Genomic DNA, 14,336 nt, shown 5'->3' with positions numbered 1-14,336 from the left:
TTAGCGCCTGCTAAAAAGAGGGCCATTTCTGTACATGATCATAGTAGACAGCCAACCAGATTGATCTGCTCTCCCAAAGAGGCTCAAGCAGCCTTATCTGCATCTGCTTTCTGAGCAAACGATACTTAATCTAAGATCAGGGGGCTGGGATACACCGGTAAACAGCTCCACCTGATGAATGTTGGCCTCTTGTACTTTGATCTCCTGGGGACTGGAACGAGATGGATTCAGGAAGTAGCCATGATTTTCTACTACACCCGGAGTCTTTAATAAGCAGGAGATATTCAGGATTACTCCCAGCAAGGTCTTCTGGTACATCTGCCCATTACTAGGATCCTTGGGCTGAATGTATTCTACAAAAACCTGTAGGAGAAGACAGGCCTAGTTATTTGTCTGTATGATGAGATAAATGATGGGATGAGGGGGCCTCAAAGAGTTAAGGCTATACAACAACCAATGTATCTTTCTCTTATTCCATAGGTAATATTACACTGCCCTCAGGATAGGGAAGCATAGAGTATTAAGCTTCCAACTCAACTGAATACATATGAGCTTTCAGACCTACCTTTGCCATATCCTTTTGCCTAGTGAAATAGAGCAGAATGTCCAGATATGCGTACAACAGGATCTGGCAGAGTTCTAGATCTTTTATTCGGCCCAATAAAATATCAAACACTGGAATCATGACTTCTGGAAATGTTCGAACTTCCTCATCCAGTATCAAGGCTTCGATGACCTCATCCAGAAACTCAGCTATACCTTCAAAATCTGAGAGAAGACAAAAGAGAGAGAGAGGAGGACGTAAGAATTTTTAGACGCCTTTACACACAGCTCTTTACTCTTCTGATACTTTTGATAATTCTACTGGTATTCAACCTCAAAGGTCAAGGTGTGAGCTCTCTTCCTTAATTGACGCTGGAACCATAGTGGCTCTCAGGCTTTCTAATGCAACTAGAGGAAGGTTACACTTGGAAATCAAATGTAGAAGCTCATAGATGTTGCTTATCTACTCACGGCCTCCTAGGATGGCTTCCAACATCAAATCTACCAGTTGCTCGTGGATGTTCTGGTCAACATAGATCTCGGGGGTGAGGAGAACTGTTCGGGTATTGGACACAGTGAGGTTCCTGCACTGCACTGCAAAGGGCAGCAGGTTCTCTGGAACTTTGGTAATCTGGAAACGGCAATGAAGAGAGGGAAGAGGCTAGCTCTGTGACCTGGCACAAGGACAGATATAGCAAATAGAAGGGAAAAGACACTGTGTCCCAAAACAGCAGTGCTTTCCTGTGGATGCTTGAAAAGCCATGAGAGTCCATTCTTTGGTTTAAGGAATCACCTGTTAGAAATTCTAATGCTGGAAGTGATCAAGCTTAGTCTACTCTGTTATATACACCTTAGTGGAAATGAATTTATCAGACCTTTTTTTAAATAAGGGTGTGATATATTAAGACGTTTGTAGAGAGAATAATAGGAGGCACTTGTTAGGTGGGGAAAGGGGTAGACCCCAAGCCACAGAAAGGAGAGACTAAAACTTTAGAAGATAAACTAACAGTGCCTCTGATATCCAGTTCCAGATATAATATGATGTATATAAATTGATATAATAGACACTGATCTTGGGACTTCCCTGGTGGTCCAGTGGTTAAGACTCTGTGCTTCCACTGCAGGGGGTGTGGGTTCGATCCTTGGTTGGGGAAGATCCTGCATGCTGCACGGCACAGCCAAAAAAAAAAAAAAGACATTGATCCAACTCTCTGGCTTATGTGTTAAAGTCATACCCAAGAGGACAATAGAGTACTCAATAGGGATTATTCTTTTACCTCTTCCTTGGCTCTTTGGAAACAGGAATAAAGGTAACAAAAAATGTGCCTCTCCCCTGCATCTCGATCAGCAGAGAGATTCAACGTTGTAGAAGAGGTCATGTTAATCAAGTGGTTGCCTGGATCTTGAAGTAATAAGCGAGTGAAGACGGCCTATTAAGAAAAACAAATAAATAAAAATACAGAATCACTGCAAAGTTTATTTTTAAAATTTTTTGATGTATTTTTTATTGAAGTATAGTTGATTTACAATGTTGTGTTAGTTTCAAGTGTTCAGCAAAGTGATTCAGTTACACACACATATATAGCTATTCTTTTTCAGATTCTTTTCCATCATAGGTTATTATAAGACATTGAATATAGTTCCCTGTGCTATATAGTTGGTCCCTGTTGTTTATCTATTTTATATGTAGTAGTGTGTATTTCTTAATCCCAAACTCCTAATTTATCTCCCCTGACCACTGCAAAGTTTATTTTAGAACATCAAGATATAAAAGATAATTTTGACACAGGTTATTATAAGAATCACAGAACGTAGAACAATGGGGAAAAAAGGGCTCAGTGTATCATTACTTTAGAAAATATTATGTATACAAATCTAATTGTTTATGTAGTTATCCTAAAGCAAGCATAAGTGTCTAGCATAGCACCTAGCACAGAGTAAGCATTAAAAGAATATTTGTTGAATGGTGTGGAGAATCAGAGATTAAACTCATATGTGAAATCTACTACTCTGCATCATTGCTGACCTCACTCAGACTTATATAAACACAGTTTAAATGTACTGGGTTGGCCAAAAAGTTCGTTTGGGTTTTCCCATACCACTGTACAGAAAAACCCGAATGAACTTTTTGGCCAACCCAATTATGAAGTTAAACTACAAGTTGTCAAGTCTTCCCTATCAAATTTTTATTCATTTAATGTTAATTAGGCACCTGTAAGGTAAAATGCATTGTTTTGATTTTGGAAAAGATATAAAAAAAGAGATGGACCTTGGCCTTGATAAATATTAGTGTCTACGGGAGAGAGAAGACAGGTTCATAAAGAAGCCAAGACATGAGACAGAAAGAGACAATTCCCATAAGAGATGCATGGAGGTTACTGCCGGAGCCCAGAGGAGAAAATAACTCCTACTTGGCAAAACTTTGTAAACAGGATGGCATTTTAACTAGGTCTTAAAGGATGGATAGATTTGGACATGGGACCATGGTAGATGAGAAGATTCCAAAAGAGGAACACCACAGACAATGTAAGAGATGGAGCTAAGCAAAGCCATGGTTGGAGAAAGGTGAGCAGAGTTCAGCTGCAAGGCTAATTTTTGCTGAAGGCACACGTAAGGAATGTAAGAATGGTACCTGCTCTACGTTGTTCATATCAAGCCAGTCTTGATCTTCCAGGTCTACTGCCATTTCTTCCAAATACACACAACGGCTGGGGATGCCATTCCCACTTTTCAGGCTTGGGTCACCTGGGAAATGGTTTTAATCTGGTAGGTTAAGGATAATGCTTCTGTCTTATACAGACAACTGATCTTGATGGCATTTCTCTTGAACCCCAAGTTTGACTCAGGTAATATCAGAATGATCTTGACACAGAGAGCAGTATCTAAAGATTTAAATCTTTTTTACCCCTCAAAGAGCATGTGCTTTGTTATAAACCTAACACCATGACATTTAAAGAGTAAATCCCAGACATCAGCACTAATTCTGGAGTTTAACTACAGATAGGGCACAGAGGGGAAACACTATCTGACCCTTCTTGGGGCTTTCATCTAAATGTTTAGGTCACCTCTAAGAAGAAGATGGATTTAGCTACCATTCCCATTTCCCTTTTAAGGTAGTAAAGGCAGTAGCTACATAGCCCAGTCAGTATCAAAATAGAAATGAAAGTTGTATCTCTGTCAAAATTCTGCTTTAGGTCACATTAAAAGCTTCCTTGAAATATAAACCCTGTGTTCCAGGGAGTATGATGGGTTTGTTTAACCATCAGATACAGTAAGTTTCTAGGAGCAAGTCCCTAGCCCAAGCAGGAAGGGCAGAGTAATAAATACGCTGGCTGCAAAGATGTAACTCACTGTTGTCCAGAGTGATGAGGAAGATCCTTTGGATCATGTGATTGATGTTGAGTTGCTCACATATTTCCTGCTGTGAACGGAATGAGCGGCTAATCTCAGCCACAGAGTAATCAAATTCATCCAGGCTCTCTGACACACTATTATCTGAGTCATCTGGGCTGGCGGGGAGTTCATCTGCCAGAAAATGTAAGTCATTAACAGTTACAATGCTCTCTTTAAGAGAAAACCAAGTACACATGATAAATGTAACCAAGCGGAGGATAATTTGGGGTGTTAAACAAGTTAACTATCTAATTAGTGAACATCTCAAGTCAGGCAACACCTTTTTTTTTTTTAAATGAAGGTATCACTGACATATTAGTTTCAGGTGCACAACATAATGATTCGATATTTATATTGTTAAATGATCACTACAATAAATCTAGTTAATGTCTGTCACCATACATAGCTACAAATTTTTTTCTTGTGATAAGTGTTATTAAGATCGACTTTCTTAACAACTTTGAAATACACAATACTGTACTGTTAACTACAGTCACCATGCTGTTCATTGCATCCCCATGGATTCTTTTTTTTTTTTTTTTTTTTTTTCTTTTTGCGGTATGCGGGCCTCTCACTGTTGTGGCCTCTCCCGTTGCGGAGCACAGGCTCCGGATGCGCAGGCCCAGAGGCCATGGCTCACGGGCCCAGCCGCTCCGCGGCATATGGGATCCTCCCAGACCGGGGCACGAACCCGTATCCCCTGCATCGGCAGGCGGACTCTCAACCACTGCGCCACCAGGGAGGCCCCCATGGATTCTTTATAAGTGGAAATTTGTACCTTTTGAAACCCTTCACCTAGTTTGCCCATCCCCACCCCCCCGCCTTGGGCAACCACCAATCTATTCTCTGTATCTATCAGCTTGTTTTTTTTTTTTTAAATATTCCACATAAGTGAGATCATATGGTATTCGTCTTTCTGACTTATATCCCTCAGCATAATGCCCTCAAGGTCCAACCACTGTCCACCTGTTGTTGCAAATGGCAAGATTTCTTTTTTATTTATGGCTGAATAATATTCGTGTGTGTGTATGTGCGTGCATGTGTGTAATTACATCGTTTTCTTTATTCATCTGTTGATGGACATTTAGGATGTTTTCACATCTTGGTTATTGTATACTGATGCAATGAACATGGGGGTGCATATATCTTCTTGAATTAGTGTTTTTGTTTCCTTTGGATAAATACCCAGAAGTGGAATTGCCGGATCATATGGTAGTTCTGTATTTATTTTTTTTAGGAACCTCCATTCTATTTTCCATAGTGCCTGCACCAATTTACAATCCCAGCAACAGTGCACAAGAATTCCCTTTTCTCCACATCCTTGCCAACACTTGTTATTTCTTGTCTTTTTGATAATAGCCATTCTAAGAGGTGTGAGGTGGTTTTGATTTACATTTCCCCAATTAGTGATGTTTTTTCTTTTCATCGATTAGGGATGTTGAGCACCTTTTAATGTACCTGTTGGCCATCTGTATGTCATCTTTGGAAAAATGTTTATTCAGATTCTGTGCCCATTTTTAAATTGGACTGTTTGTATTTTTTGCTATTGAGTTGTATCAGGAAACATTTTAAATACAGAATTCTGAAATCCCTGGCTATAAAATCTACCATATTTTAAAAACCAAAAGTTTTATTCTTTGTACTCATAATTAATGGTATTCCAAAATGCCAATAGTAGCAACACTATCTTCCCTACAGAATCCTAGTGGGCAAAGAATTACCCAATAGATCAGTATGCCTTTAATTATATTAAATATGGCTTGGGGCTCCCCTGGTGGCGCAGTGGTTAAGAATCCGCCTGCCAATGCAGGGGACGCGGATTCAAGCACTGGTCCGGTAAGATCCCACGTGCCGCGGAGCAACTAAGCCCGTGCGCCACAACTACTGAGCCTGCGCTCTAGAGCCCACAAGCCATAACTACTGAGCCCGTGTGCCACAGCTACTGAAGCCTGCGCGCCTAGAGCCCGTGCTCTACAACAAGAGAAGCCACCGTGATGAGAAGCCCACGCACTGCAATGAAGAGTAGTCCCTGCTCACTGCAACTAAAGAAAGGCTGCGCACAGCAACGAAGAAGACCCAACGCAGCCATAAATAAATAAATAAATAAATAAATAAATAAAACCAAAAAAACAAAAAACAAAACTTCATAGACTAAAAACTATCCTAATTGTTCTTTTAATGGGCATTTCTCTAATTATTAGTGAGACTGGATTTTTTTTTTTTTGGCTGCACTGGGTCTTTGTTGCTGCACGCGGGCTTTTCCCTAGTTGAGGTGAGCAGGGGCTACTCTTCGTTGCGGTGCGCAGGCTTCTCACTGTGGTTGCTTCTCTTGTTGCAGAGCACGGGCTCTAGGCGCGCGGGCTTCAGTAGTTGTGGCTCAAGGGCTCTAGAGCGCAGGCTCAGCAGTTGTGGAGCACAGGCTTAGTTGCTCTGCAGCATGTGGGATCTTCCCAGACCAGGGCTCGAACCAGTGTCCCCTGCATTGGCAGGCGGATTCTTAACCACTGTACCACCTGAGAAGCCCGAGACTGGATTTTTAAAGTAACTTGATTATCATATATAAATCATTTCTAACTTTTTTTTGGCCGCACTGTGTGGCATGGCATGCGGGATCTTAGTTCCCCAACCAGGCATTGAACCCATGCCCCCTGCACTGGGAGCATGTGGAGTCTTAACCACTGGACCACTAGGGAAGTCCCTGTTCCTAACTTTTGTTGTTTTTCCAATGAGTTACTTTTTTCTTATTGATTGTATCTTTTTTTTTTTTTTTTTTTTGCGTTACGCAGGCCTCTCACTGTTGTGGCCTCTCCTGTTGCGGAGCACAGGCTCCGGACGCGCAGGCTCAGCGGCCATGGGTCACGGGCCTAGTCGCTCTGTGGCATGTGGGATCTTCCCAGACTGGGGCACGAACCCGTGTCCCCTGCATCGGCAGGCGGACTCTCAACCACTGCGCCACCAGGGAAGCCCCTCCTTTTATTTTTTATAAAGCAATTTACAAGAGCTTCTCAGATGGCACTCACGCTAAAGGGGTATATAAGTAGGTTGTTCATTAAAAGCTACACACAAGTCTGCATCTGCTTTTTTCCTCTACTGACAAAAAACAGTTAACTCTAAAAGTCCAGGCAAAACTTGCAGAAGTAAGAGTTGTGGGACTTCCCTGGTAGTCCAGTGGTTAAGAATCTGCCTTTGAGGGGCTTCCCTGGTGGCGCAGTGGTTGAGAATCTGCCTGCCAATGAAGGGGATATGGATTCGAGCCCTGGTCCGGGAAGATCCCACATGCCGTGGAGCAACTAAGCCCATGAGCCACAACTACTGAGCCTGTGCTGTAGAGTCTGTGAGCCACAACTACTGAGCCTGCGTGCTGCAACTACTGAAGCTCGCGCGCCTGGAGTCCATGCTCCGCAACAAGGGAAGCCACTATGATGAGAAGCCCGCGCACCGCAATGAAGAGTAGCCCTCGCTCGCCACAACTAGAGAAAGACTGTGCACAGCAACGGAGACCCAACGCAGCCAAAAATAAATAAATAAAGTAAATAAATTTATTAAAAAAAAATAAGAATCCTCCTTTGAATGCAGGGGACACGGGTTCGATCCCTGTTCGAGGAACTAAGATCCCACATGCTGTGGGGCAACTAAGCCCATGCTCTAGAGCCCGTGCCCCACAACTAGAGAGCCTGTGTGGTGCAACTACTGAGCCTGTGCGTCCGGAGCCTGTGCTCCGCAACGGGAGAGGCCACAACAGTGAGAGGCCCATGTACCGCAAAAATAAATAAATAAATAAATAAAATAAAATATCTTAAAAACAAAAAGAAGCAAGAGTTGCTTCACTGTGGTGACTTTAGTAAAAGTGAAGCTCAATAAAGGAGGCCAAAGCTTTTGGTAGAGTACTAACTGCTGGTGGAAAACAGGTTAGATCAGGTGGCCTGACAAACTCACTGTAAACAAACTAAGATGATGAGGTGCCAAAATAGTAACAGAAGGGCATGCACCTGATTTGTCCCCACTGCTTGGTGCCTGCAGTGCTCCCAACCCTAGCCAGCCTTATGTCTGTTTATAGCCAGAAGGATGAGCGTTCTGTCACTCTATTCCTATACCACTCTATTCCCTTCTGAATTCCAAGAGTAATAGGTGCTGATTAGCGAAATTTCCCTCAACCACATACTTAAAAACTTTATTTTCTCATTTCCTTATTTTTCCAACTCCTCACTCTCCATTCTCTCCTTCAATCTCTTAATCCAAGGTTTCCCATTCTGATCCTGTATTTTAGAAATCTGGGAAAGTTTTCAGAGACAGAGACTCAGAGCTGCCTATTTCTATCACATTAAAAAAGTCAGCATTACATGTATTTCTCCCTTGTTTCATCCATCACTTCGTCTACTACTCATGTGTCTTCCCCTGACCTCCTTTTCCTTTTTTTTTTGCAGTACGCGGGCCTCTCACTGCTGTGGCCTCTCCCGCCGTGGAGCACAGGCTCCAGACGCGCAGGCTCAGCGGCCATGGCTCACGGGCCCAGCCGCTCCGCGGATGTGGGATCTTCCCTCACCGGGGCACGAACCCGTGTCTCCTGCATCGGCAGGCAGACTCTCAACCACTGAGCCACCAGGGAAGCCCTCCTCCTTTTCCTTTTTTAAAAAAATTTTTAAAATTTATTTTTGGCTGTGCTGGGTCTTTGTTGCTGTGCGTGGGCTTTCTCTACCTGTGGTGAGCAGGGGCTACTCTTCGTTGTGGTGCGCGGGCTTCTCATCGAGGTGGCTTCTCTTGTTGCAGAGCATGGGTTCTAGGCGTGCAGGTTTCAGTAGTTGCAGCATGCAGACTCAGCAGTTGTGGCTCACAGACTCTAGAGCACAGGCTCAGTAGTTGTGGCGCATGGGCTTAGTTGCTCCGTGGCATGTGGGATATTCCTGGACCAGGGCTTGAACCTGTGTCCCCTGCACTGGCAGGCAGATTCTTAACCACTGTGCCACCAGAGAAGTCCCCTGACCTCCTTTTTATTCAATCTTAATCAGAGAGTAAGGCCACAACTTAGCTACATATCTGAATACTTCTGAAATAAACAAAATAAAGGGAAAACATAAACATTTCTCCTTTCCTAAAAACAATAACACTATTATTCTTTTTGGAGGAAGGAGAAGGGGAGCAATTTCTGGCTTGAAACATTGTGAATACCCTCAGAAGACTAATATATTTGAGAAACAGCATGCTACTTCTTCTAGTCCATATGTTACCTTATAGGTGGGAGGTAGACTTGATCTTAATTTTGGTCCCAGATGAGGAAAATCATTTTTCTGGTTAGTAAGATATTATCCTAATTTTTTTCACATTAAGGTTAAGGATCAGATTTTCCTAGATGTCTGTTCTGAAAGCAGTAAGTTATGAAAGTGGCCACTCTATGGAGTGAAAGAAGCGTTCTGCTTGAGATAGACTCTGAAGCACTTGGCTTAAGAACAAATCTCATTTATTTCTCTACAGGCGAAAAAGCTTTTATAATTCTTCCTTCAACACATCTGCTTTCTACAGCTGCATGTGACTTGCTTTCCACACCTATGCCTATAACCTCAGTTTCCTATGTTAAAAAAAATTAGTATCTTTGTTAAGTATCTTTCATTAGGTGATTTTTAAAATAAAAGAGCTTGACAGCTTTGGGATCATGACTGGCATCTGTTACTCTGGAACCACCTGTTATCTGGTCTCTTTTTTATGCAGGCAATGGGACACGGAGAAGAACCCAAAACAAAACAAACAACAAATACAAACACACAAGAAACTTCTGCCCTAAACTTAAATTCTAGTTGCAATTAAGGACCCAAAGAATACTTCATTTGGGAAGACCCCATTCTAGGTCATCTCATCTGCTGTTACTGGCTTGTCCACTTACCAGATTGCTGCTTCAGCTGCTCTTTTTGGACTGCTGCAAACTGCTTGGCATCAGCCAGGGAGCCAAAAAGAGCAGCAAAGGGGTTACTTGAGATGTTGTTGTTATTCTCCTGGTCTGTCATTTCACTTTAAAGTATCCTCCATCCAGACCTAGGGGGAGGGGCTATAGAAAGGACAGGTATTAGACGCCGAAGGGCAGATAACACAACAGTTACAATATTATCATAGTTGTTTCTGCTCCCATTTCTTTTTTTTTTTTTTTTTTTTTTTTTTTTGTGGTACGTGGGCCTCTCACTGTTGTGGCCTCTGCCGTTGCAGAGCACAGGCTCCGTGCCATGGCTCACGGGCCCAGCCGCTCCGCGGCACGTGGGATCTTCCCGGACTGGGGCACGAACCTGTGTCCCCTGCATCAGCAGGCGGACTCTCAACAACTGCGCCACCAGGGAAGCCCCTGCTCCCATTTCTTTTTCTTTTTTTTTTTTTTTTTTGCGGTACGCGGGCCTCTCACTGTTGTGGCCTCTCCCGTTGCGGAGCACAGGCTCCAGACGCACAGGCTCAGCGGCCATGGCTCACAGGCCCAGCCGCTCCGCGGCATGTGGGATTTTCCCGGACCGGGGCACGAACCCATGTCCCCTGCATCGGCAGGTGGACTCTCAACCACTGCGCCACCAGGGAAGCCCCATTTCTTGAATACATTTTAAAAGGGTTTGGGTAAGACTTGCCAACTCCTATCCCAAGATTCAAGACAATTTTTGGCAAAATGGTTACAAACCTACTAACTGGACAAGTTGGCTTGATTTGGGGGTGGCTAAAACCAAAAAGCTTAAAAAATGTTCAGCGGGAATGCATTTATCTGTTGACACGTTTCTATTTACTATACCTTTAAAAAAATAGATTAAATAGAAAGAATTATTTAAGTCAAAGAGGAAACTCAGCTACTAATTGTAACAACAATGTGGCACTTAAAAATAATATGACAAAAACTATGGATTTCCCATAAATCCCTAGGCTGGTCGACTAGTTCTCACTCACCATGAGCATAAGGTGGCGCTTGCACAGGCTTCTGTGACTTAAGAGTTGGAGCTGGGAATTCCTCAGCTACACAGAAACTAAATGTAAGTCTGTATGTCAGATGTGGAATTGCAAACCAGGACAGGAATCAGATTAGCAGCAGATCGTGGGTTTTACATCTATATTAAGCAGTCTATCTCTACTTCTAGGCTTATGACTACTGATATTTTTTCCTCTAAAAACTAAATGGTCTTTGCTTAATTCTGTATTTAACTTTCCCTATTTATCGGACTTTATAATACTGAAGAAACACAAATTCCTAATGTATAATATGAAATAGATATATACCTCAAAGGTATTTAAAGGAGCTGACTGAGCCTGCATTTGCACTCTTCTGATTACATTTCCTCATCCAAGCGCCAAGGGGGCTCAGCGGCACAACGGAATGAGCAGAGCTCCCTGAAAGGCTTTCTCCCCTTTCTGAAATTTTAAGACCACAGCATAGAAATACAACCCTGAAAAGGGTGAGAAGAGACAAAGGGTATGAATATTCTGCTTACAAGGATGCTGAACTGCTACAAGGACAGAGGCCTTAGAAGGAGTGGGGTCAGGGACACAAATGTGGGAGAAAAAAAAAGAACGTTCGGTCTACCTTTAATTAATTGAGTTAAGACCCCTTACAGAACCCTATTAACAAAAGCTAATGCAAGTCGGAAGAGTTACCCTTATTTTTTGGAGGAAGAGAGACTAACACTTTTTGACACTTCTGAGGCATTTCTACCAGTTGCTTCATGCTCCTCTGTCGTGCTTTCCGCATAAGAGCTAATGGCTACTGAGCTGTAATGACTCAGGCAGACAGTCTAGTCTCTTCTCAGCATAGTGCAGGGCTTTACAGCTTCAAGGAACTGAACTGTTAGATGTTGCTCTATGTATTTTACTTTCTACTATGTATAGTTTAGTTGAGCTTAATAATGCAGAAAAGAAAGACAGCATATTTAGTGTTGGAATGAACAATCCTTGAGAGGTCTTTCCTCCCATTTAAACATTGCATAAGCTTAATTATTACCCCTAATTCATGTAGAGGCACCAAGAATTGTGTCACTGTTAGCTGACCACCACCCTACCTCTATTCTGAGGTACCCAGAGGAATGCAAAAAGTGTAGTGAGCTCTCGTTATTTTTCTGTCTGCAAAATATCAACCTCTTTTTTCAACATGACACCCACATTTTTCCTTTGGAGATCCAACCCATTCCCGGTCCATGTGTACAGAAGGGGATGACCTTACCCATTAGCTCTAGAAATGGGCATATGAATCTGGCCTGGCCAAAAAGAATACAGTATTCTCTGCCCAAAGTGACTGATTCAGGAGTGGGCACAAGACCCTAGCAAGGCCTAACAGAATCAATGAACACCAGCTACAGGCCTTTGGCTAAATCTACAGAAAAGTGGACTCTTTTTTCCTGCTTGGGTTGTTAGGCTAGTAAGATAGGAAACTGGAGTTGCCATCTTTCTACCATCTAGAGAAGGCCTAGCCTAAAACTAAGCCAACATGTAGGAAAAGAGATGTGAGATGGAGAGAGTCTTCTCAGTTATAAAAAAGCCAGTAGATTTCCCTACATTGTGGAAGCCAATACAACTGAAAAGAGTTCAGATTAGTACAAAGGAAATGCATCACCTGCACCATCTATGCAGAAAGGAAGTGAGTTGAAAGCTAAGAATCAGAACATAGGACACAGGCACTTAAGACTATCAAGAGAGATAAAGACAATTTATCATCACAAACGGCATTATTTCCTCCTTTCAATAATATACTGTTGCAGTATATAAAGCTAGCTTCCCACTACATTTTACCTATATTAACAGGATTTATAACTTTCTACACTGTATTCCTAAAGTAGATCTTCTATCTTACTAGAAGGTAAGCAATTTGAACACAGGTTCATATCTGATTATTTTTTTCTTCTGTACCTGGCATAGCCCGTAATCACAAAAGCCCAAATAAATATGTATTGAATGATTCAATCTTACATGTAATTACTCCTGACCTTCTTGTAATCAATAGCAGCACCCATAATCCTACTTCAAGGTAAGGGTTTTACTGTTTGTCCTGGGTTGCTATTGGGTCAAACTATTGGGCCAGACACTTGTGGCTCAGTGATATCTCAGAACGTGTAGAATAGAGAATGGAAATAAATCTCTGTTGTCATCTATGCTATCTGTCTTTTTGAAAAACAAAAAGGGCTTTGCCTACCTCACTAAGCTCAACTTTCTCATATGTACTTAAAATCTATTTGAAGTAATAGTGCAAAAACTGTTTTCATAGAAAAATAGCTAACACTGTGCAACCAGGAAAATTTTACAGGAAAAAGGAGGACTGATCACTTGATGGGAACATTTGTGGAGATGTCAGTTTAGATTTGTTCAATGATCACACAAATGTAAAAAGAGTACCCCTACAAAAGAAAGGTCTGATAAAATGGAACCTTGATATTTTGTTTAGTATTCAATGTCATCAGGAATTTATAATCTTCTACTTTCAACTGCCATACAAAGATAAAGTACTATCCTGTTGTCAGCCTTTGGCAAATAACCAATCAATATAACCACCAGTCCTTAGATGTTTTTGGATTTTATTTTTAAAAGACGTCTTCTTTCTTTCTTTATTTACTTTTGGCTGCACGGCTCGCAGGATCTTAGTTCCCCGACCAGCGATTGAACCTGAGCCCTCCGCAGTGAAAGCACCGTAGTCCTAACCACTGGACCGCCAGGGAATTCCCCAAATATGTCCCCTTTAAAAACACGTTTCCCTCTTTTTTTTTTGCGGTACGCGGGCCTCTCACTGTTGTGGCCTCTCCCGCCGCGGAGGCACAGGCTCAGCGGCCATGGCTCACGGCCCCAGCCGCTCCGCGGCATGTGGGATCTTCCCGGACCGGGGCACGAACCCGTGTCCCCTGCATCGGCAGGCGGACTCTCAACCACTGCGCCACCATGGAAGCCCCACGTTTCCCTCTTATACACATGCTGCAAGACTCTACATTTGTAAAAGCTGTCTATCTCCAGTCCTACAAAATCCTCTCACCCTCCCCTGATTCAATCTTTTGTTTATAAAGAGTACTGCTAATCCCTTAAGGGGCACTGTCAGCTTTAAAGAGGTGAGCACATAAACGTTCTAACATCAGATTTGGTATTGCTTTTAAACAGAAATACTTGGAATACTTCACAAACCTAAGATTGTCAAAATCAAGCTTTAGGGTTTCTCTGGTGGTGCAGTGGTTGAGAATCCGCCTGTCAATGCAGGGGACACGGGTTCGAGCCCTGGTCTGGGAGGATCCCACATGTCACGGAGCAACTAAGCCCGTGTGCTACAACTACTGAGTTTGTACTCTAGAGCCCGCGAGCCACAACTACTGAGCCCGTGCACCTAGAGCCCGTGCTCCACAACAGGGGAGGCCACTGCAATGAGAGGCCCGCGCACTGCAGCGAAGAGTAGCGACCACTCGCCACAACTAGAGGAA

General features: G+C 42.8%; 1 protein-coding gene across 1 annotated transcript in view; it reads right to left on the bottom strand.

The window, feature by feature from the left end:
- The window catches only part of UBE4A (ubiquitination factor E4A), a 36,214-nt gene that overhangs the window by 20,856 nt on the left and 1,022 nt on the right, over positions 1 to 14,336 (bottom strand). The window contains exons 2-8 of the mRNA XM_060103566.1: positions 9,812 to 9,973; positions 3,895 to 4,068; positions 3,176 to 3,288; positions 1,821 to 1,973; positions 1,015 to 1,174; positions 566 to 768; positions 172 to 363 (exon numbers count right to left, since the gene is read on the bottom strand). Of these exons, the coding sequence (XP_059959549.1) occupies positions 172 to 363; positions 566 to 768; positions 1,015 to 1,174; positions 1,821 to 1,973; positions 3,176 to 3,288; positions 3,895 to 4,068; positions 9,812 to 9,932 (1,116 nt within the window). The 5' untranslated portion in view covers positions 9,933 to 9,973. The remainder of the gene's footprint in view (positions 1 to 171; positions 364 to 565; positions 769 to 1,014; positions 1,175 to 1,820; positions 1,974 to 3,175; positions 3,289 to 3,894; positions 4,069 to 9,811; positions 9,974 to 14,336) is intronic.

Source organism: Mesoplodon densirostris, chromosome 7, assembly GCF_025265405.1.
Source record: "Mesoplodon densirostris isolate mMesDen1 chromosome 7, mMesDen1 primary haplotype, whole genome shotgun sequence".
Lineage (NCBI taxonomy): Eukaryota > Metazoa > Chordata > Mammalia > Artiodactyla > Ziphiidae > Mesoplodon > Mesoplodon densirostris.
This window is presented reverse-complemented; position numbering and strand designations above follow the sequence as displayed.